Source organism: Sinohyriopsis cumingii, chromosome 1 (genome assembly GCF_028554795.1).
Source record: "Sinohyriopsis cumingii isolate HCF-2022 chromosome 1, ASM2855479v2, whole genome shotgun sequence".
Taxonomy (NCBI): domain Eukaryota; kingdom Metazoa; phylum Mollusca; class Bivalvia; order Unionida; family Unionidae; genus Sinohyriopsis; species Sinohyriopsis cumingii.
In genome coordinates, this window is record NC_142961.1 from 51,124,489 (window position 1) to 51,150,859 (window position 26,371).

The 26,371-nt window shown below is 36.4% G+C and overlaps 1 protein-coding gene across 1 annotated transcript in view; it reads right to left on the bottom strand.

Annotated features, from left to right (window-relative positions):
- The window catches only part of LOC149806858 (rapamycin-insensitive companion of mTOR-like), a 154,298-nt gene that overhangs the window by 44,243 nt on the left and 83,684 nt on the right, over positions 1-26,371 (bottom strand). The window contains exons 24-27 of the mRNA XM_089958719.1: positions 22,811-22,917; positions 19,004-19,091; positions 16,249-16,341; positions 5,015-5,121 (exon numbers count right to left, since the gene is read on the bottom strand). Of these exons, the coding sequence (XP_089814845.1) occupies positions 5,015-5,121; positions 16,249-16,341; positions 19,004-19,091; positions 22,811-22,917 (395 nt within the window). The remainder of the gene's footprint in view (positions 1-5,014; positions 5,122-16,248; positions 16,342-19,003; positions 19,092-22,810; positions 22,918-26,371) is intronic.

Here is a 26,371-nt window from a genome sequence, read left to right on the forward strand (position 1 = left end):
GAATTGGCACTAATCAATACTAGGAGTGAGGACCCTGCTGTGAATTGGCACTAATCAATACTAGAAGTGGGAACCCTGCTGTGAATGGGCACTAATCAATACTAGGAGTGGGAACCCTGTTGTGAATGGGCACTAATCAATACTAGAAGTGGGAACCCTGCTGTGAATGGGCACTAATCAATACTAGGAGTGGGAACCCTGCTGCAAATGGGCACTAATCAATACTAGGAGTGGAACCCTGCTGTGAATTGGCACTAATCAATACTATGAATGAGGACCCTGCTGTGAATGGGCACTAATCAATATTAGGAGTGAGGACCCTGTTGTGAATGGGCACTACTCAATACTAGAAGTGGAACCCTGCTGTGAACGGACACCAATCAATACTAGGAGTGGGGACCCTGCTGTGACTTTGGCACTAATCAATACTAGCAGTGAGGACCCTGCTGTGAATGGGCACTACTCAGTACTAGGAGTGGAACCCTGCAGTGAATGGACACCAATCAATACTAGGAGTGGGGACCCTGCTGTGAATTTGGCACTAATCAATACTAGGAATGGGGACCATGATGTGAATGGGCACCAATCAATACTAGGATGTAAACTAGTGGTAGCCTGGTAAGGGAAATAATTGACCCTCAGTCAGGATATGACCCTATGATATCCTCTTATAATATAGACCAGTCAATGGAGGCAACTTGTGCCATGTTGTTTAAAGCAACATTTTATTAGGTTCCCGCTAGTCTAATGATAATAGTCTAATGATAATAAATTATTTCCTTGAGAGGAACAAGTGTGTGAATAATTAATAACTTTGACGATAACATTACATAAAGTTCAACATGCTGTCTTGTAATTCTGCTCAAGTCCTGCAAAACTATATTCTTGATACTTGTACTGACCACATCTTTGGGCAACAGTAATATTTGCTGGTGCCAGAATGACTGACTGCAAAACTAAATTTAGCAACTAGTGCCAACCACAACTGCATCATATAATAGGAAATAATTTTTAGTTCCATAATGACATGCTTAAGGAAGGGGATAAGGAAAGAGACATTGTGCAATATTTACCTAACACTTCAATATCCATCTCTCTTTCTCTCCTCCCTAACCCTGTTTGAGGTCTATTGAAAACAAAATCTTTTAAAGATGTTGCCTCTGGTTGTTTAAGCATTAACCTGCTGATTGTTTCTGAGCTTAATCTTTGTCAAGTTCAAGAATGCAGGTGTATGAACATTTGCCTATCTGGAAAAGTGACAGATATCACAAAAAAACACTGTGATACCTCTATCGGTAGCATGACTTGCATCATGACAAGCACTTTAAAGGTTTACAGTTTTACAAAAATTGCACACTGTGCAGAGTGCATTTTTATATGCAAAACTTTAAACTAATTTGCTTCAGTTCTTGTGCTTCACTGTTTTCCAAGTGCACGAATTCATACAAATGTTTTGTGATTGCTACATCTGCACATCCTGGCAGCATCTTTGTGAATGTAATCGTTTCTTACATTACAAGATCATATGCAAAAATATGTGTATGTGTGTGTGATTCAGATTTTTAACGTATCTTTTTTAAAACAATTTTTCAGTCATATCGCTATGACGTCTGCAATATGGCAGTTTATAGTGATTTCTAGCACTGAGGCATCATGCCGCAGACATGTAGCATGATGTCCCACCCAGTCACATTATCCTGACACCAGGCCAACCAGTCCTAACACTAACCTCTTAAAGCTGAGCCCCAAGCGAGGTAGCTGTTAGTACTATTTTTGTAAGTGTTTGATATGACTCGGCCAGGGAACAAACCCATGATCTTCTGCATCCGAGGCGGATGCTCTAACCACTAGGCCACCAGAGCGGTTAGCAAAAATACAATGGTGCTAATTTTAACTGATGCATGTACATGACTGTGTCCCATTAATAAATAAGCAAAAGACCCCAATTTTGCAAAGCCAGCCTTTAATTGAGCTAGAAAAGACAAACAAGCACCATGAAAACCAAATTACACATCGGACCATGTTTAACAGTCTTCGATGTATATAACTGATATTTTTCTGAAGAAAGCAATTTTTTTTGTAAATTCAGTTTTTAATAATACTTAACTGATAACATTATATATGAGGTAACTTTCTCTTCTACATCCCAAAATGATGAAAAGCATCTTTCTGTCTATATATTATACAGACAATGGGAAGCAACAATTATACCTCAGTGTACCAGTTTATGCCTAAGCAATACCTTAAAGGATGTTCACATAGTGGGTAAGGGTCTGAGGAATTATTTGTATCAAGACTTCTTAACCAGAAATAAGCTGGAGTAGAAGCCCCGTGTGTGCAGTTTTTGTACTATCTACAACTCCCTTTACAAGCAGAAAAACTAGATTTTCTTGTGTACAAAATCCCCCTTAATGGAATCATACAGGTAGGATGATGAAAGTGGACAGGTTTGGATAACAAAATCCAGAGACCCTATTACATGGTTTGACTCACCCAATATTTTTCATGAATGTTTGGTCCAAATCTTGTAAAAAGAAAGTAGTCTGGCACCTCACATGGGTTACCAGAGGGTGTGGGTGACAGTGTATCACTGACAATTGACAGAAGGCCAGGAGAATGCAAAACTGTGTTCATCTCTCTCCCCTCATTGCCTGCATGCAAAACTAGGGGCTTATGACTGATAATAATTTGCAAGGCTATGAGAAAAGATAAGAAAAACATGTCATTAATGGAAGTGCTACTGTGAATTTTCTAGCAACAATCATCCATTTTAAACTAATTTCCCTAACAGAATCATACCAAGATATAAGATTGCATTCAAGGTTTAAGGGCAACTCATGTGACTGTTGCTTTCGAACCTCCTCAATTTGACACATTAACAGAATTGGAGAACTGAAAGGGTGAGAGCACACAGAAAATCTGCAATGATCATTAGCAGCCTTTTTGACAGGACAAAAAAAATTGCTAGATGCATAAAGTCAAGTAGAGAGGAAGCAATGCTCCTAACAGACAAGGCATTGAAGACTTGTCTGTACACTTGATCAAAATCTAGAAAAGGTGCTTGTGGAGAAAATACCTTCGTACATGAGGGTGAGAAAGTTGCATGCAACTGACTCATGCATTACAGGGATTGTAAATGCTCCAAGAGATGCCTAGTAATCTTTGTAATCTTTAACAATTGTGGCAAAATTCTGAATGACGAACTGTTATCATCATCATATACATCCACCAAGGCATTGGTCTTGTAGGTATAATTCACTGAAGTGGAGGGCATTCTGATGGAGATAAAATCCTAAACATTTACTCTTTTGTTGCCCTCTGGATATGCCATCAGCAGTGATCAGATTATAGAATGCCGGTCTGGCTCACTTGGACGGCTCCATAATTAATGCTGGTTCACTATGAATTTCATAGGAATAGTTCTTTTAGTCAATCAGATGGCCAGCCTGCCAGTCAGTCAGAGATAACAGACTCCTGACCAATGTAAATGCAAAAAGCTTATTTGTATGGCTGGACTGGTTGGTCAGCAGTCATAAGTGTACTGAAAAAGGTTTATGCTTTACAGTATGGTTGACATGGCTGGCTAGGTATGTTGTATGTTTTTGTCTATATAATCTGTAGACAGTAACACATTTTTCATGGGGGGGGGTCTGTATTCAGATGTAGCAAAAAAAAGTGATCCTAATGTAATATGATAGGTAATGTATTTGAAGGAGAAACCATTTACTTCTTTCCACCATTCTTCCTTACCCTATGTCTAAATCATCCACAAAATTATGGTCAGGTCAGTGATGTAAAACAAGTGCTAATTGTGCAAATAAAAAAATTCTTCTTCCAATAACCTTGACCTTTGACCGATCAACACCAAAATCAATACACTTCTTCCATATCCTAAGTGCAAGACATCCACAAAGTCTGGTAAAATGCAGATGGAAGAAAATGTGAATTATAGTGCAGAAACCATTTTTCTTTTAACAGTCCCAAACACCTTGACCTTTTGGGCCAAAAATGTATAGTGTTCTTCCTTACCCCAAGTGCCAGCTATCCACAAAGTCTGGTAACGGTAGATGTTGATCAGTTATTGTACCGAAACCAAATTGTTCCAGTTTGGAAGATAGATGGATGGACAATATAATTGCATAACATGTTCTGCCTAATAAAAACTCTACTGTTAAGGTAAAACGAGGGTGTGGACAGATGTATGGAAATGTGAACAGATAACAAAGTAATCACTGTGTAGAGTTTCGAACATAGACTGTGGGTTCAACAATCATTAGTAACAAATATGAAATACTGCAGTTTAAAATATTTAAGCAAAATTATTTTTTTCTTAATTTATCAAATACCTGCAAAATAAAATTTATGCAAATTAATGATCATATAAAGCACATTAATTTGTGGTCTTACTCATCAAAAAACCATTGTCCAAATCCAGTTTTCTTGGCAGATTTAGAACACGTTTACATCAATTCTGATAAAAATTTGGCATTACACTATGTAATTATTAAACAATTAAATATCGATTCTGAGAAAATTTAGATTACAGCACACAAATATTAAACAATTTTATATCAATAAGGGGGAAAAATTTGGCATTAGAGCATGCAAGTATTAAACAATTTTATATCAATAAGGGGGAAAAATTTGGCATTAGAGCATGCAAGTATTAAACAATTTTATATCAATAAGGGGAAAAAATTTGGCATTAGAGCATGCAAGTATTAAATAATTTTATATCAATAAGGGGGAAGAATTTGGCATTAGAGCATGCAAGTATTAAACAATTTTATATCAATAAGGTGGAAAAATATGGCATTAGAACATGCAAGTATTAAAATAAGGGGGAAAATTTGGCATTAGAGCATGCAAGTATTAAAATAAAGGGGAAAAATTTGGCATTAGAGCATGCAAGTATTAAAATAAGGGGAAAAAATGTGGCATTAGAGCATGCAAGTATTAAAATAAGGGGGAAAACTTTGGCATTAGAGCATGCAAGTATTAAAAAACATTTTACCCTCTAACTGAGAAGACACCACTTTCTTCAGCAAGACGGATGATTTCTGGAACAATTTTCAACTCCTGAAGCCAGGAAATTCCCCAAGATGATGTTCCTATATGCCCCTAAAAAGTCACATTTATGCTTTATTAATGTAATCTTCACTGCATTAGCTGTCTAAACAGATAATGTAGAGAAATCAGGCTTTCAGTCATTAACCATTTGTGACATATAAATATGGTATACTTAAATATCTAAAATGATGGTAGCATTTCAAGCAATTGTTGCACTCTTTGAAAACTATGAAAAAGATGACAAAATAAAACAACTGTATCATAAAACAGTATACACTGCTCCTTTGATGCATAACAGGGTCCAAAAACATACAGCATGAGCAAGGATGCAAGGTACTGAGGGATGGAAATAGACACTGAGAAGATAGATTGTGAGGGTCAGAAATAATACAATACTCATCCTATAATTGAAATGGAAAATAATTTACAATAACTACCCATTTTGAAATGAACTTATTAATTTTTCTGTATAAATTACCTTTATTTTCAAGAAAAACAATCTTTGATAGATCATTAAAAACATTACTCCTAAAGGTCTGAAGATGCACCAAGTATACCAGTGAAAACCTTGTGTATTATGTCACTGCTCTTTGCATGTTAATGTGGAAACTTTCTGATTGATGCTATTGTTACTTGAGAACAAGTTTTTTTTTCCCTATGAAAGATGGACACTTATATTGAGAAAGAACAACATAAAAACCAAATTTTCTATTGTCCTATCAGTAAAACAGTTAGACTTAATTTCATTGCAAGTAATCATAAAAAATTACTCTCGTCTCTGAGCAAACCATTGGGTGCCAAATCCAGAATTTTAAACTCACTAAAAACTATGAATCTCACATCTCTATAAAACCAAATTATAAAAAAAAATAACACACAAATTTCACTTGAAAAAACTTATTTAATTGGTATTTATTTCCTACGTGTTGCCTACAGCAGGGATTACAAACATTTTCAATGACTAATATTTCATTGTATATTGTTATTTACAGTATATAGAAAATTTCTGTGAAGAAAATTCAATAAAATATACATCTTATTAAAATTACAAATTTCATGATCACTCAAAATTTCTGGGCACTAATTTGTATATCAATTATAAAAAAAATATATATATCAAGGTTTCATTTACCGATTTAAATAGTGATGTTATTCCTGTTCTGCAAAGACATCTGATTATTGCTATTTTCTATAAGAAAAAAGTCAGACCCACAAATGCACCATGTTATCCAGACATGTTAACAAGTGAGCAGTGAAACTGTTACTTTTACTACTATCGGTTTTATAATGGTTTCCATTTTCTTGTTGGTATAATTTTAATTATCAGTTTTATTGCATAAATCACCATCATCATCATCAGCAGCAAAACAACCTGGACTACGAACCACAGGAGGCAAGTAATGATGGAGTCTGACATTATTTTTGTTATGGCACCAGTAGTAAAAACATTATACCAGTTGTTAAATTTGACATTACTGTAATCTGTCAAACAGAAGACTTAACATGAGAGCTCATTTCAAATGAAATTTGTAAAACATGTTGAGCTTTGCATGTAAAAGGTCTAAATTATACATAAATTTCATTTGAAATAAGCACAAATGTAAGATTCTATTTATCACAAGCCAAAAAATACTGATTGCAAAATGACTTGGAAATACATTTACAACATCACATGATGTTAAATATCTTTATATCTATAGTGTGACCCCACTATAACACGGTAGTTGGGAGCCACAGAACCCGACTGTGTTATAGACCGAACCTTGTTATAAGCAACCAGGTCAGTTAGCTGAAGAAAATAATGCATGTACCCCAAACAATTTGCAGGTGGGGTAGGTAATAAATGTGGGTGGTAAAATATGTGTCATCGGCACAGTTACCATCTTAAATCGATGCATATTAAATGAGAAATACACCTGTAGTGAAAACTGAGAAGGCATATATAATAGTTTAGTTTATTTAGAGAAGCACAAATTGGTACAAATATGTGAATACTGTGTATATATTATACATGTTTAATGTATAGCATGAGTAGTATCAACACCATGGACTCACCCACGAATCTCATCATGTACATTGAATCCACAATATAAGTGATTCCATCGAAAATATGCAGACACACAGCTTTAAAATATTCAATAATTTCGTCACAGGTCATGTTGGTCTGAATTCAGTGGAAAAACATGCACAATCGCGTAACGAATGATGAAGCACATTTACTTTTCAGTACGTCCCAAGTTGGTAAAAGTTAGTTTGCGTTTTAAGCTGCCATTGGTAGTGTTCATAAGCATAAACATTTTCCCTGCAAACAGGAAACTTTCACTGCACAGTTAATGTGTTCCAGTCACATTGGAAAATGCAAAAATCAATCAGATTCCATTACTTTTATTTAAGTTTGGTACTGACTTCCTTTGAAGAAAGGTTTGGTACTGACTTCCTTTGAAGAAAGGTTCTTTGTTTTTTATTGAAGACTGTAGTTGGCTTTCTTTGATGAAGGGTGCATGCGTTATTGAAGTCACTGCTAAAGGACAGCTTTGAAAAACCAAACAAATGCCCATTTCTTATTGTGGTAGCAACATCAAATGTATTGCATGATTGAGACTGATTTTGTTTCTATTTGCTGAGTACATTTTCATAACAATCGGTGCTTCAAAGGTAATCTGTTTCCTTTGAAATTTCAGCAAACTATTTTGTCTGGGTACATTTCTAAAAGGCAATTGACCGTCATTTGGTCTATTCTAGTTACTGTTCTTCCCTGCCTACTGAATAAACCAATAATGTTCTGAAGGATTTAATTTTGAGTGAAAAGAAGAGGAATTTTACATGCCATCCACACACAAATGTCAGTCTATGTAAATATATTAATTAAAAATAGATTATGAGATAATGCCTCGTCTAGCTGATCTCCATTACCAGAAATATAAACAACAAAAAAGTGATTAACTCACAACATACAGTACTCATGCTAGATGTCAATATAAGTGGATTATGATATAACAGTGCACTGTTTAGATGGTTTGTCAATATGGACAAAGAATTTGTTTATGTAACAATAGATAAATTTCAGTGCATTTTATATCCAATTTGTGGCTTCCTTTCATGGGACCTCTGAATTTCTCCACTCTAAACCAAAGGTTGTATATACAAGTTTAAAACAGGCAACAATGTCGCCAACAAAAAAAATCGCCAGATGATATATTTTGCCACAAATAAGGAAAAAACTCAAGTTTGCAACACTGGCAAAGCCCTACGCAGAATAAACATTTTACACATTATTTTTCGTACTTTTAAGAAAAAAAACATTTAAAATTTCAGAAGCCACGCCATGATCGTCTTGTATTATTTATACACGATCTCTTCCCCAAAATGATAAACTTTTTTCGTTTTTTTCGTACTTTTAAGAAAGATTTTTGTTTTCGTGTACGAGAAAAATACATGTATATGAAATTTCAGGAGCCACACCACGACCGTGTTATATCTGAATTCATGTTATAACAGAGCGTGCTATAGCGGAGGTCACACTGTGTGTGTATATATATGAAAAACTCTAGTAAAAAGATGTTATTTTGACAATATTTACCCGATCATAATACCTTAGGAGAATTGCTACTACCTCACAAATCCTGTCCTTCCAGAGAGCTAAAAGTTACCCACCCACAGAGGTGGCGGCTGGGTTGAGTGATATCCCATTGATACATGGCTTAGCAGCAAAACCCACAAATATCTCAGTAACTGCTGGAATGTAAGGCACACTCTCTATATGGATGTAACTGTAGCGAGGCTGGGAGGGTGTATGTGTATTAAGATTAGGTAAGAACTCACGATGAAACATATTTTACCAGAAAAAATTAATTTCTTCTTTATATATGTTAAACAATCATAATACCTTAGGAGAATAGGTAAGAGGTGGAGGGAGGTACATCCCCTTACCCCAGAAATGCCATCTCCGGTCCACTAATCTATGTGAGACATCTTCTAGGTAACCTGACTGGAGAAGACTTCATCTGTCAGGAATCAGCTTTGAAAGGAAAAATTGTCCCTCCTATAAATCTGTTGGAAGTTGTGAAGCACCTTATGCAGCTGTTAAATGACCTGGAAAGGTGACTTATTGTGCCATGGCTACAGGTCCCACTGAATCGAGTTGAGCCCTTTGTGATGAAAGATGTTAGGTACAAATGGGGAATGGGGACTCTGGTCTACATCCCATGGCATGGATAATATCAGAGAACTGTTCTGGACAAAGACAATGTTTCTGGCAACTGATCTAACCTTGTGAGATGAAATGCGTAAAAAATTCATCTAAGTTGGAATAATGTCTCTATATGCAGAGTGAATAACTCACTTAATCCAGGATGAATAGATATGTGTGGTTATATTGTTCTGTCCCTGTTTCAGAGGTAAAAATAGGTATGATCTCCCTTGACGCAATGGCTCTATCTTTTTAAAATACCACTTCAAGGTTTTTACTGGATCCTGTAGGTGGCCTTCAATGGAAGTGTCCAGAGCAGGCAATGATTTCAGCACCAAGGTCTGGTTATATATGGACAGATGCATGTTCATGGAAATGAAAGAGGGAACCATCAAAAGTGGAACTGACCTGGTTTGTTGGCACTCCATGTATATTCAGGTCCCCTGATAGGGCATGCATTCGCTAATTCTGCCTGCCATTGTTAATGTGAACTGGAAGCCGGTCTTTTATGAAAGGTGAGCCAAAGATGCCTCTGAAAGCAGTTTAAATTTGTGTTTGTTCAACCAGGTTAGTACCCATAATAGGTTCCACTTTGGGCACACAGGCAACATTTCTGGCCATCTATAATTAAAGTAGGAGGGGAGGTAGGATAAGTCTTTGGTTTGTCTGATATCCTCTCTTCCATGATGACAAAAGGTATCAGCAATTGTGGAGCAGTAACCCCTGATTGTGTCTGGTGCTAACTTTTTCTCTTAAAAGAGCCAGAGGAGGATGTTATATATTTCAGGTGTAGATGCCGGTAGTGGTATAATTTGTTCTTGTGTACACATTGTGTAATAATTTTCCATTTGCCTTTGTATGGTATCAGAGCGGAGGGCCTTCTTGCTCGAGTGATTCTCTCCATGACTGGTTGAAAAAACTAGTTATTTCTGAAGGCCTGTTTAATATGATCCAGACATGTTGGTTCATTAAGTCAGGATTGGGTGTGAAACAACTGCCATCATGGTTGTTTGAGTAGATATGGGAACTTCTCTATTTTCCATGGAATTTCCGCTGTGAGATTGATGAGGTCATTTATCACATGACTTCTCCCATCTGAATGGTGCAATGAGGATGAGGCAACAATCAGATTTTCTTGCTTTTGTATCACTTTTCGAATCATAAGTGTTGGAGGGTAGACGTATGCATCAAGGCCATTCCACTCTATGAATAGTGCATCAAATGCCCAGGCTTTTGGATCTGGGACTGGTGTGACAAAGGTTGGGAGCCTGGTATTCATAAATGTCATAAAAAAGGTCCATGAATGGTTGGTCCCATCCGGTGCATATCTGAGAGAAAACCGAGGGATGGAGAGACCATTCCATCTGTATAAGCTGACTGTCCTGGGACAAAGAATCCTGTATTATATTTTGACGTTCAGGAATATGATGAACAAATTAGGGCACGGATTTGTTGTTGATGATACCACTTAAGAGAATCCCACATAAGTATGCAAAGGACTGGGGACTTGGTTTTGCCTTGCCATTTGATATAAGTGTGCAAAGGACTGGGGACTTGGTTTTGCCTTGCCATTTGACATAAGTATGCAAAGGACTGGGGACTTGGTTTTGCCTTGCCATTTGACATAAGTAGGAGGACTCTCTTTTCAGTTAAAAATCCTTGCAGCCAGTGAAAGGTTTTCAAAATGGCCTTTATCTCGAGGATATTGATGAGCAGATGCCAGTCCTGGGGAGAATACACTCCAATGGCTTCCCAAAAAGGCAGTAGTAGGTGTACACCATCCCAGCCTTCTGTACTGGCATCAGTACAGACTGTGATCTCTGGCAGTTGTACATGCATAAGTATACACACTGTGAGATGGTACCTCATACTGCATATTGTGCAAATGGGGAGAGATCTGTCCAGTGGGCAAACTTTTGGCCTCCCATTGAAACAAAGGAATCATTTGTAACGAGCGCATATAAGGGAAACCTGGGATGATGAGGTCCACAGCCAAGTTGAGGAAGTCCAGACGGTGAAGGAATTCCCATATGGAGCGATTCCCTCAAAAGTAATGAAGCCACCATGGTCACGATTTTCAATACCGCTTCCTGAAGGAGATGTACTCTTGTTTACCTGTGTGCTGAATTCCATAAATAGATAAATAAATTGTAGAGATGGTAATAAGTCAGATTTGTCCTTGTTGACAAGGAAACCCAGATTGTAAGTAGTATAGAAAGGGGGTTATAACAACATATTCCAATATATAACTCACCTGATCTTCATGCAGGATGGTTTTGTCATCCCCAAAGCAGTGCGATGTCCAGGTCAACTGTTGGGGTTTCCAAGTTAAAAGGCTGATAAATGTCATTAGTTGAACTATTGACGAAAACTTGATGGAACTCATTATTTGAGAAAGAGAGATTGCTGGTGCTTGAGATGTCATGGTCTTTTGTAATTGATGATGTTAAACAGTTCAAAATGTCTACTTCACTGCAGAAGCAATTTGATATCTGATTCTTCCTTTTTTGTGATTAGATCAACAGATGCTGAAGCTCTGGTCCAGGTGGTTGATAATGTGGGAGGAGGCAAGCAGAAATCTGGAGGCAAAAGGTGGAAAACTTTTTCAATGGAAGCTCTGAAGGCCAAGTCTTCCCACAACAAAGTGAAATCATGAACAGAAGGAGCCAGAGAGCAAGCATTGTCATCTTTGCTTGCACAAGATAAAGCTCTTGCCTGATTGAAGGTGCTGACAAAAAATGTCAAGGTCTGCCACTGACACAACACATGGTGCCCTATAGTAGAAATAGTGATTTCCACTCAATGAAAGAGTCCCTTCTATTGTACCAAGGGTTGAGAGAACTGATAGGTGGCAGATATTAGGTTTGGCATCAATAAGGCAGAGTGCAGTGAGGCCATATGTGGGTTTGTCTGGTCTCCATAATTGCCTGTATACAACAGGTTCGAAAGACTGGACAACTAACTGATATCCCAGGACTTATACTATTGAGTTGTCCTTGAAGATCCCTTGCTGTAGGCCTAGGCCAGTCAAAATGGAAATAGGCCATGTTAGAAGCATGGAAGTCGTCCAAGTCATAATGTTTGGATGGGTTACGGGATGTTTGATCCACACAACTGGTCTGTGTATCAGTGGAGTGAAAGGATACTTTGTTTTGTTCATTTGCTCATTGTTTATCATCAAGAGCTATAGAGTGGAACCCTGAAGAGGCAAGGGCTAACAATATCACCAGCAATAAGGAGTCCTGTGGTGATATACGTGCCAGGACAGCTCTGATCATGTAGAGTTCAGGCATTTTCTAACTGAACAGCCCTTTGTTGAGTTATCTCCTTCGTCCACCAAATATTCCAGCATTAAGGACATGTTAGCATGTTACTGTCTTTGTCCTTTGTCATGCAATTCTGTGCTTTGCCCATAGTCTAATCTGTAAGACAAATACAGCAGAATGTATAAACTTGTTGAAGCTCTGCACTTGTCTCTTATCATTGAACACAAAGTCGGTGTAGAGCTAAGAAGCATGGCATCTAGACACCAAATGTATTAGCAAAGAAAACTCACCTGTATGTAGCCAGGTATTGTGGAGAATGTACATATATTAAGAACACAAAGTTAGTACAGAGCTATATAGCATTACCTGGACAACAGCAGACGAATTTTACCAAATCAACTCGCCATACTAACTGTGAGAGGTTCAAGGATGACCCACACAGGTAAATGCAATCAAGCTTGGAATACAGATACTAAATATATTAGCAGAGAAAACTCACCTGTATGAAGCCAGTATTGGAGTTATACATATATTAGGAGTTTTCTATAGGTCTCAGGGACTTGGATGTTAACATAATTAAAAGTATAGGCTACCAGTGCAAGTACCTATGTATAATTAAATGTGTAAGGATGATTAAGTGTTGCTAAAATTATAAAGACATAACTTTTTTGTTCAGACAGAAAGAAAAACAAATTGATAATATTGATGGAGTACACTTTCCTTGTGAAGTGAGTACTCTTCCAACTTGTATCAATGTTGATTCTGGCTTTTGCAAGGTCTATTGTGGTGAAAGCATACTTCTTGACACAAGCGAAAGTTGTAACTGGGATAATGATGGTTTTTTCCTGCCAATCCCTATATCAAGAGATCACTCTGCCTGACTGCCACCTAGGTAAGTGGATAACTTTAGCTATTTTTAGCTAAAAGTTCTATCTAGGAGTACTGCATTTGCCATGCAGAAGTAGTTCTCGTAATATATTACACTGGACAACAAATTTTTACAAAAGTCATGTTACTGAAATAAAATTAGTCAATTCTTATCAATTTTTATGTGCTGAACACGAATATGACAGTCAAATTGCAAAATTGGCTCTAGTTTTTTTGTAATCTGCAAGAAATTAATGTTTACATAACGAAATGCATTCCAATAGTAAAAGGTCAACTGTAATAGCCTACCTATAAAAAATCAAGTCATTGACTACATCTTAGATTTCTTCGCCTGTCTCTTGTACAGCTGTTCGGGAGCATCTATGAGGAGTGTCCAGCAGTAGTCAGCCAGCATTGTAGTGGACCATTTTCCCTGGTATCTTTGTTCCATTGTTGCGATATCTTGATAAAAACGTTCGCCGTGTTCATCACTAACAATACCACAGTTGCTAGGAAAGAAATCCAAATGGGAATGAAGGAAGTGAATCTTTAGAGACATATTGCAGCCAAGTTTCTTATACTTCATCAACATGTCTTCTACTAGTTCCTTATAGTTTTCTGCCCTAACATTTCCGAGGAAGTTTGTAGAAACTAGGCGAAAAGCATTCCATGCTTGTTTCGCGTCACCTTCCAGCAAGTTGTTGAACCGGTCATCTTTGAAAAGCTCTCGAATCTGAGGACCCACAAAAACTCCCTCTTTAATCTTTGCTTCGCTGAGTCGAGGGAATTTTTCATGCAGGTATCGGAATGCTGGCAAAGTCCGGTCAATGGCTTTCACGAAGTTCTTCATCAAACCTAGTTTGATGTGAAGGGGTGGTAGCAAGATTTTCTGAGCCTCAACCAGAGCTGGGTGTTGGATATTCTTCTCTCCAATGGCTACATTCTGCCTGTGAGTCCATTCCTTCCTCATGTAGTGCATTTCCCTTGCTCGGCTATCCCACTCGCATAAGAAACACATGTATTTTGTATATCCTTGCTGCAGTCCCATTAAAAGGGCAACTACCTTCAAATCACCACAGAGGTGCCAGCTGTACTTGTTATACTCAATGGAATTCAGTAGCTGCCTTAAGTTATCGTATGTCTCTTTCATGTGGACAGCATACGCTACTGGAATAGATGGAAGAATGTTTCCATTGTGCAAAAGCACAGCCTTGAGACTCAGTTTCGAAGAGTCCACAAATAGTCTCCATTCTTGTGGGTCATGAGTGATTTTTAAAGCATTCATGAGGCCCTCAATATCGGAACAGAATATCAGATTACTTTCCTTTCTGAAGAAAGGCTCCAATTGCTGGTGGCGCTTTCGATATGCAGTAATTGTGACATCTTCTTCTAGAAGATTCCATTGTTGGAGTCTTGATCCTAGCAATTCTGCCTTGTTCTTTGATAAGTCCAAATCACGAATCAGGTCATTTAGTTCTTCCTGTGTTATTCTGTGTGGGGTTGATGATGCACCACAGTGAAAATCTGGATCACTGCATGCTGATGGACCAGGAGAAGAACAGGTCGACTCACCTTTGTCTTCGTCAGATGAATCAAGAGAATATTCTGCTGGAGGTTCTGGAATAGGAAGTCCCTCACCATGTGGAACTGGTCTCAATGCAGACGGAATGTTTGGGTAGACTATTCTCGACTTCTTTCGCTTCGTTATTCCGCCGGAAAGAGGAGGAACCAAGCAGAAGTAACAGTCATTTAGGTGGTTGCTTGGCTCTCTCCACACCATTGGGACTGCAAACGGCATTGATGACCTTTTGCAATTCAACCACTGTGAAAGCTGTGTTGTACATGTAGCACAGCATATATGCGGAGCCCAAGGCTTGTCTTGGTCACCAACCTTGCATCCGAAGTAAAGATGATATGCCTTCTTCACTTGAGAATTGATACTTTTCTTCTGGTTGGCAAATGTCACTTCCCCATAAATATAGCAAAAATTGTCCGCGGTATTAACACACTTTCGAGGCATTACTGTTCTTTATTGTACGTAAATGGATAAAATAATAAGTTTTATGTAACAGTAGCTTGAACTGTCTCGCACAACGTCTAAAATATTTTAAATGCTGAACCTATCTGATTGGGCTTTATATAGTACACTGCTTACGTCAGCTTCAGCAGCCGCCTGGCATTAGTATAATAGGCCTACACATGTATAGTACACTGCTGACGTCAACTTACTTCAGCAGCCGCATGGCATTAGTATTGCATTGCATCAGAAAATGATGCAATCAACTGTGGATGATGTGAGCATGATGGTATTATGCAATGTTACATCATTATTCCGTATGTTGCTGCAGTCCTACTGGAGAAATTTACACAGTGAAACATAGAAAATGAGGTATATGAATATCTTCAAAACGAGAGCCAATACAAATTTTTCACGGTTATATTCGTGTTCGGCACACCAAAATACTACAGATTAGGGCCTTTTCAAGTCAGTAATGATTTCACTGTTGACCAGTGTTATGATTGGGAAATATATTTAAAGAAGAAATTATTATATGACTATATTGATGTAAATAACAAAATAGTCATGAGATAAAACATTCTCATTATCATTTTTATACCACCAAGAGTTATCATCACTACTCACAAATCATCATCATTATCATCAATATGGTCTCCCTTGGTGTCATCTTCCTCCTCAATCACCATTATCATCATCATCATCACAGTTGTCATCATCATCACGATCAAAAGCTCTGATTGAGATTAATATAAATTACATGGGTATTTTTCTAATAATAATAAGAACAAGCTATGCAGGATTCAATTTTTCATTTTAGTATTTCAAAAATTTCTTACCACTGCCCATAAAGCTGACTTCAACTTCAGGATATCTTCAGCTGTTTGCAATTCTTGACAACGAATGCAGTGGAAATACTCACTAATGTGCTCCTGTGTACAAGAAAAAGAGTTGTAAACTTTTCTATTTCTAACCAGTTCTTAACTGTATATTTTGCTTTATCACAACTCAGATATATGCTGTACCTGAGCACAACTCAGATATATGCTGTACCTGAGCACAACTCAGATATAGACTGTACCTGAGCACAACTCAGATATAGACTGTACCTGAGCACAACTCAGATATATGCTGCACCTGAGCACAACTCAGATATAGACTGTACCTGAGCACAACTCAGATATAAGCTGTACCAGAGCACAACTCAGATATAGGCTGTACTGGAGCACAACTCAGATATAGGCTGTACCTGAGCACAACTCAGATATAGGCTGTAGCTCCAAGTTCAACATAATACTGCATATTATTACTTACATTTCAATTATGTAACTTCAGACTTTAAGCCAAAATAAAAAGGCAAGGATCAAAATGTAGCATTTAGCTTTGGCACACACTCTTGTGCCTGATTTTAAAATGTGGGTGCACCGCAAGCATTAAAGTCTGAATTGTAAAAGTTTTATCAAATGTGTATCGAATAAAACACCAGGATGTTAAATAAGTGTTGTACTAGTTTGAACTGTTCAGCCTTTTCTCTCTCTCTCTCTCTCTCTCTCTCTCTCTCTCTCTCTCTCTATATATATATCTTTTCATTCTCTTTTACATATAAACTTCCCGTCTCTCTACTCTATACATCAACATCCTTTCTCACTTTCTTCTATATGATTAACTCTCTTCTATATATGAACATTCTCACTCTTTTATGGATGTGAACAACCTCTCTCACACTTTTATATATGAACATCATCTCTTTCACTTCTACGTACGAACATCATCTCTCTTTCACTTCTATATATGAACATCATCTCTCTCCCTCACTTCTATATATGAACATCATCTCTCTCCCTCACTTCTATATATATGAACATCATCTCTCTCCCTCACTTCTATATATGAACATCTCGCTCACTTCTAAGTATGAACATCATCTCTCTCACTTCTATATATGAACATCTCTCTCACTTCTATGTATGAACATCATCTCTCTCACTTCTATATATGAACATCATCTCTCTCCCTCACCTCTATATATGAACATCCTCTCTCCCTCACTTCTATATATGAACATCATCCCTCTCCCTCACTTCTATATATGAACATCTTCTCTCTCCCTCACTTCTATATATGAACGTCATCTCTCTCCCTCACTTCTATATATGAACATCCTCTCTCCCTCACTTCTGTATATGAACATCATCTCTCTCCCTCACTTCTATATATGAACATCCTCTTGTCACATCTATATATGAACATCATCTCTCTCGCTTCTATATATGAGCATCATCTCTCTCACTTCTATGTATGAACATCATCTCTCTCACTTCTATATATGAACATCATCTCACTCTCTTTTACATATGAACATACCCTTTAGTTCTTTTCTCTATCTCTTTTCTATATATTAAGATCCTCTCTCAATCTTCTATATATGAATATCATATCTCTCACTTCTACATATGAGTATCTTCTGTCACTATCTTCTATATATGAACATCATTTCACTCTTTTCAATATACACATATACTCTCCATCACTTCAATACATGAACATCATCTAAGTCTGTTCAATATATTAACATCCTCTCTGTGTCTTTTCTATACATGAACACTCTATCTCTCTACATGAACACTGTCTCTTCCACTATATATGAACAGCTCACTCTCATCTTCATATGAACATCACTTCTCTCTGTAATATATATGAACAACATCTCTCTCTCTTCTATATATGAATATCTTCTTACTCTTTTCTACATGTGAACATCCTCAGTCACTCTTTCTACATATAATCATTCTCTCTCACTTTTATATAGGAACATCCTTGCACTCTCTTATATATATGAACATCGTCTCTGTTCTATACATGAACATCATCTCTGTTCTATACATGAATATCCTCTCCCTCACTTTTATATATGAACATCTTCTCACTCTTCTACACATGAACATCCTAATTCTTTTCTATATATGAACATCCCCTATCTCTCTTTTATGGACTGATCTGCTGGCCTAATAATTAAACCGTCTGCCTCAGATGCAGGTTTGAAACCCAGCCAAGTCATACCAAAGATTTATAAAAATGGTACAAACAGCTGCCTCACTAGGCGCTTAGCATTAAGAGGTTATTGTTAGGACTGGTCAGCCTGGTGTCAGGATAATGACTGGGTAGGACATGATGCTACATGTCTGCGGCATGATGCCCCAGTGCTAGACATCACTATAAACTGCCACACTGCAGACGTCATAATGATATGACTGCAAAGTTGTTAAAGCTATGTTAAAAATCCAAATCACACACACACACATACTCTTTGAAATATATATATTAACATCATCTCCCACTCCCTTCCATATATGAACATCCTCCCACTCTCTTCCACATATGAACATCCTCCCACTCCCTTCCATATTATGAACATCCTCCCACTCCCTTCCATATATGAACATCCTCCCACTCCCTTCCATATACGAACATCCTCTTGCTCTTTATCCCCCCTCCATCCCTCTCAGATATAAATGAGATATAATGGGAGACCTACTGTCTGAAGAAAAATGTTGAAGACATTCTTTTTTTATCTTCAAATTTATGGACTATTACCTGCTGTCTTAAAAGGTTGTAGCCCTCTTTGTGCTGTACCAACTCTCCATAAAGATGGACAGGAACAAAGACATCTTTTCTTCTTCTTCTACAATAAATAAAATGGAGAAAATGATAAAAAGTTAATAGCTTGCATTCCAGAGGTCACGATATTAAATTCTGCATTTAACATGTTTTCTATCAAACTTGTGCATTTTTCTTTGTTTTGTGCTTTATTTGCATACAGAAATATAGAGACCTGGCTTTTAAAAAAATAATTTAGAAATAAATTATTGTTTGGTTTGCTGTACTTTAATCTTGCCTTTAGCTAATTAGTCCTTTTGTAGTATTCAAATACTTGCAATTCTAGACATCAATTAATCTGAACCTTTAAGAAATAACATATAAGCTGTTCAGTTGTTATAATTAAAATGTAGCTTGAATTAAGTCAAGAACCCATTGACAGAGTTGTGCATGCTTGAACCAATTAGATAAAAAAGCAGCTGTTCTACAATGTTACACACACTAAAGTATTTGATGAAAATGTTAAATATGCAATGACTTAAATTCTTCCTGTCAAAAGTCTTATGTTTCATATCACTTTTCAAGGTATGATGTGATAACATGGTATAAACACTCCATGATTTGCTATACTGAAAACCAGTCAGTTATAATATTACTGCAACTAACACTCCATGATTTGCTATACTGAAAACCAGTCAGTTATAATATTACTGCAACTAACACTCCATGATTTGCTATACTGAAAACCAGTCAGTTATAACAGTACTGCAACAGACCCACATCTTCTGAGTCATGTAAAAATTGTATCAGATCCAAGACCATGCATGAAATAAAGACTTGTGCAGTCTTTATAAATTTTTTAAGCTCTAAAACCATGGATGGAATTACAACTTGAGTAGTTTGTATGAATTTTGTAAGCTCTAAAACCATGGAGGGAACTATAATTTGTGTAGTCTTTATAAATGCAGCATGTCAACTTTACAGCTGCATTCAACTATCAACAATTCTATGTGCATTCAATTAAGAGTTAATTTTTTGGATAATTATAAACGGTATGAGCTTATTGCCAATTATATTATTTGAAATCTTTATTACCATTTTTAAAAGACTGGGGCATGCTAGCCATAAATCACATGTTTATCATTGGGCAAATACATATAATCATACTAATTTGGATTAAAAGTGTTTTCTAAAACAGTTTACATCCAGTTCACAAAATATGTATTAAAAAACCCTGAAAATTTGCTTTAATGGCCCTGAAAATCTAATTATGTCATCTACCTGTAACCATGACAAAGGGTGCAAACTTTCATTGCTCCAAGATTAATAATTTGTGCTATTGAGCTACAATGGATTCTGTATGACATTTTTAAGGATGTACAGACATGGACTTTTGGATGGACAGCAGGAAAATAATATGCTGCCTTTTGCTATCATAGTTGTGACATAAAAAAGAGGAGAAATCAGGTGTATCTCCTACCAAAAGCATATAAATATGATAAACAGGCTTCAGCAAGATACAGCATGTAAATAAGATAGAACAGGTGTCAGCAACATACAGCATATGAATAAGAAAGAACAGGTGTCAGCAACATACAGCATGTGAATAAGACAGAACAGGTGTCAGCAACATACAGCATGTAAATAAGATAGAACAGGTGTCAGCAACATACAGCATGTGAAAAAGATGGAACATGTGTCAGCAACATACAGCATGTGAACAAGATGTAACAGGTGTCAGCAACATAAAGCATGTGTACATAAGATGGAACAGGTGTCAACAACATACAGCATGTAAATAAAATAGAACAAGTGTCAGCAACATACCGCATGTAAATAAGATGGAACAGGTGTCAGCAACATACAGCATGTAAATAAGATGGAACAGGTGTCAGCAACATACAGCATGTAAATAAGATGAAATAGGTGTCAACAACATACAGCATGTAAATAAGATAGAACAGGTGTCAGCAACACACAGCATGTAAATAAGACTGAACAGGTGTCAACAACATACAGCATGTAAATAAGAACAGGTGTCAGCAACATACAGCACAGGTATCAATGGTGGCATGCCAGACTCTTTGGAAAGGCACATGGTATGAGTTTTAGTTTTGTACTGTATGTACAAAGATGATTATATTAAAGAAACAAATATGGTTTGACAAACAGCACTCTGCAACTGAGTGGACCATTCTAAAAAGCTGCTGATGTCTGAGGTAGGATGATATCCAATACAGATGTCTGCCCACACACAACAATGTAATGGTCAATGCAAACACAGGTGCCCCACACCACTAACATGTAAATAGGATAGAGTGGTTTTCAATGCATTGATCCTATGCTCATGCAAATTAAACACACCAACAAAAATGGAGTGGTTAAATATGTGCTCTAGATGTCGCAGTGACAATGTCAGAACATATGCATGATTATTATAACAGATCTCAAATCTATCAACCTAAAATTGCACAGAGAATGATTACACTACATATTATGTGCATTATCATAATCTCCATTACACTAAATGTAATCAATACTGCCCATCCACCTGCAAATAAAGCTGAACAATCAAAGTGGGCTTTCAGTGGAAAAGCAATCATTTTAACAACAATTCTGTGTTTGTAAAACACATATCTCCACACTTCTCCATATTAACCTCCAACCCAATGTTTGAGCCTCCTGGGTAGGGGTTAAGGTCACTTATTTAAGTATGTGCATTTGTTTAAGGGGGGAGTGCTGGGCAACACCCAACCTCATACATAGTTATATAGCATGTGTCCAGTGAGATGTATATCAAATTTTAGTGTAGGAATATCAGTAGTTTCCAAGTTATGACCTACTCATTATCTATAAGAATCTTCATAAGCTGTAAAGAAACAAAGCTGTTTACACACATAAATGCTGCTGCCTAAGTCTACAAGACATGAAAGAGTCCTAGATATCAACTTTATTTATTTGCATTTTATACTGTTAAAAAAGCCACATCTTGTCAACTAGTGTATGAAGAAAAAGGTTTTGCTTTCTTTTATCCTGTACTGTTTATTTTGCATTCATTATAGAAACATATTATGGGTGAATGAATTCATAACACAATGATAATAAACAAACTTCTTACTAAGGATACATAATTTATCAAATTCATGACTGCTCAAAAAGTTTTCATCCACTAGAATAATTGGTATAAAATAAATTTAAACAGAACATCAGTCACTTGCCCTTGCAAAATCTCATGTTTCTTTTCCTTACATATTGTTAAGCTCTACAGTTCAGTGAAAATGCATTAAACTACATATTCTATTACAATTATCATGATCTTCCTGCAATGGCTGCATATACTGAAATTCATAATTACTGTATTTTAAAGGAACAGGTAACGAAGGAGTCATTTGCAGCCCATAATCAGATCCCATGAACCTTACATAGACCAAATATACCCTTCTCTCTTCCTTAAGTATGCATTTGATTTATAACTAGGACCGCTTTAAATGATGGAAATTACCAATTAAACTGCCTATGGTTTTCTTCTACATTGTGGTACCTATATTTGTGGATTATAAATATACAGGTTAAAAATCTCCTATCATGCATATTGTCAAAAAATATATATCCTAAATTGTACATGTGCATACAATGTTCATAAAAGCTTGTTTTGAAACAATGTAACAATGATAAATATATTTCCAGTAGGTTATGTTGATTACCACTTGATACCTATTTTCTTTTTCATAAACTATTCATACCAATGTTTAGTAAACTTTCTATCATGATGGTTGACAGAACATTTCAAATATAAGAACTTACTTTCTACTGGAGCAACGAGTGTACGACCCCTCGTACTTCTTCTCATAAGTTGTCAAAGCCTCATTCAGCATTTCCTCCACAATGTCCACATATCTAGTATTAAATTTCTAAAAGCAATAAAGAATGTGTTTAAGAAGGTCATAGGTTATTGGAATATATAAATATCACACAAAACTATAGTAATAAATATAATTCAGATGTTGTAATCAAAGTCATGAATTCAAAATGCAGCCAAAGAGAAGTCACCCTTAAATAACGCACAAACAAGATTTGTGTTAACAATGAAAAAGAAATCAACTCCAAATATTCTACTCAACACATCTAAGACTTGTTTTCATTATTTTATCATTTCACCTTTATATACATACACCTGTCACACAATACTCAAATGAAATATCTAATACCAGCACCACTGGGAAATTTTCTTTCCATAGTTTGAAAATAACAAATCGAATCAACATAATCTGTTTTGTAGAACCTTAGTCCTTTTCATATTGTTCAGAAAATAATGTTTTGTTGGTTTTAATGGAAAATAATGTTTTGTTGGTTTTAATGGTACTTTAATGCAAAATTTGGTTATATCATGCCCAGGATATAAAAGTTAGCACCTTTCCCAAGGAAACACTGAGGAAGCCAATCTGCACTGACCTGGGTGTGGGTATCAAACCTACCACTCACTAATGCTTTAGGATATAAAAGTTAGCACCTTTGCCATGGAAACCCTGAGGAAACCAGTCTGCACTGGCCTGGGTAGGTATCAAACTTACCACTAATGCTTTAGGATTCCTATGCTCGTACCTAACGAGCTTCTGTTCAATAAAACACTAAGAATCCATGGCACAGCAAGAACGAAAAAGATCAGAAGAGGATCTAAGAGGGAAAGCAGGTCAGTTATGATGGATAGAAGGTCAATCAAAGAAGCCTACTGTATACAAAATGCTAACTTCTATAAAAATATTATGAAAAAAGATCATTTATTCAAAAGTGTCTTACAGTTATTTGGTTACTCTTGCTCTTGTTTCAAGTTTACATGGACACAAATACTGCTTTAATAACCCAACCTACTCCCTTTCATAATTTAATTTTCAAACTGCATGTATTTACAGTATATACTTGCTTATAAGTTTAATCTAATTGCAAACTGCACACACCCAGATTTGCAAAGCTGAATACTGCACAGGCAGATCTGGATCGATGTAGCTTGTTAGAAGGTATCAGTAGAACAAAAGACAGAGACCCTGGTCTGCCAGCACATCATGCGGGATCTATGCTGCAAACAGTTGGATTTGACTTGCAAGCAAGTATATACAGTAACATTCAATTTAATTCTGATGTTCCACTCAACTCTATGCATACATCATACATATACATATTCTAAGCATAAAAATATAGATATAATACTCTATGCATACATATATACACATACATATTCAATGCATACATACAGACATAATAATCTATGCATACATATATACATATACATACTCTATGCATCTACGTATACATATTCATGGGAACACAACCCTCAGCTGACCCCTGGCAATGATATAAAATCCTGATCTCAATAGCAGGCCAGAATACAAATGTTGCATCAAACTGATGCAGTTAATCTTTTTTAGAAAGGTCAATTGGCTTGCAAAATGCCTTTTAAGGCATAAACTGCATACATGCATAGTACATGCATTCGAATGCTTGTGTAGGCAGTGAAAAACTGACATAGTGCCTAACTTTTACAAAAAATGGAAAAGACAATTGAAAGATATCACTTCTTGCTCAGAGATGGAATGTATTTGAAACCTCCTGAAATGAATATCATTTTGTTTATTCATGAAGCCACCTAAATGTCTGAGTGAAAGCAAATCTGGTTATCTATATATCTGATGGTATGGTGTTTAATATTGTTGGAAAATCCAAGCATTCATCAACAGGGGACAGAAAGCAAACAAACATACAATCTAACTACTTGATGTTCACAACACTTGTTGCACAGTGCAGGGTAGTTATATACTAAAGCTGATCACCTCATTTCTGGGCCCATCCATGTTTTCATTACATACAAAATTTGAAACTGGATATAAGCAACCTATGCTATGAGCAACCACCTTTCATTCACAACCATATTGCCATGCATGCATTGATTTTACTATAAAAATGCATTGGTGTGATTAATCACCTGCCAAACACAACAAATGACCATGATTTTTTGGCAAAATAATTTTCAATACTGCTATGACCATATTTTGTAAAAACAGATATAAACACTTATTTCATCCTTGTAGCCATGACTCGTGAGTAGAGTCCCAAGGCCAGATGCAGATTGTTCAAAACAAAGAGGAAAACAAACAAAAAATTCTTTAATTAAGTTCCTCAATGGGACTGTAACTCTACTAACTGAAAAGAATTTCCAAGAATTCACAGTAACATCATTTCTTCTTTATAACTGCTGAGTGTTGAAACCATTTGATATTCTTGAGCAATAACAAGATTTTCAAATTAGCCACTGTGGCTATCTTATTTCATTTAGGATCAACTAGACAGACATTTAAAGTCCTTTGGTGAAAACCCTACGTCAATATGACCATCCATTCCAGAGGAGTAGCAAGACTTGAAGATGACTGCCAAAGACTGTAAACCAACTTATGCACTTGTGAAACCATCACTATTGTGCCACAATCAAAGTCCCTATTACAATCAACCATTATATCTTTAAAGGATATCAATCATGAATGCATATTATAATCAGTCCAAAGGTCTGTATCATTTATCTGTTGTGAAATCCAGCACAATGCTGATAATGACATAATTAGATCTCAATGTAGTGTGATGATTAATAAATTCATTAAATGTTTCTCTGTGGAATTGTCCAGTGGCTTAAGTGTTTAGAGAGTCCACCTCAGATGTGGCAAGTCACAGGTTCAAACTCAAGCCAAGTCATACCAAAGTCTTATAAAAATTATACAAACAGCTGCCTTGCTTGGCACTCAGCATTAAGAGGTTAGTGTTAGGACTGGTTGTCCTGATGTCAAGATAATGTAACTGGGTGGGACATCATGCTACATGTATGCAGCATGATGCCCCAGTGCTAGACATCTATATAAACTGTCACACAGTAGACATCATAGCAATATGACTGAAAAATTGTTAAAGCTAAGTTAAAAATCCAATCACACACACACACTCTGTGGAATAACAAAATATAATGACCAGGATGACTGAGGTTTCTGTCTTTTCTCTTTTAATAAGTTATTTGCTTTATCGAGATGAATTAATTCTTTAGTTATTGTAAAGTTTACTTATGCTATCGTTACAAAACTCCACAACAGGCAAAACATCATCTGTTCACCTTTGTACATCTGTTAATCATTATGTTTACTGAGCTGATCCATTTATTGTTCACGACATGGAAGTGGTTAACTTTTTTTGTTTGGGAGGGTTATATTTGTGATGTTAAAGGACTCAGAAAAGATTACAAGCTGATAATACATTTCAGAAAGAAAATTTTCCAAAGATCTTGTGTGAAAGAACTGTGTCCACTGTCGATATGGATCTGTGTAAACTAAG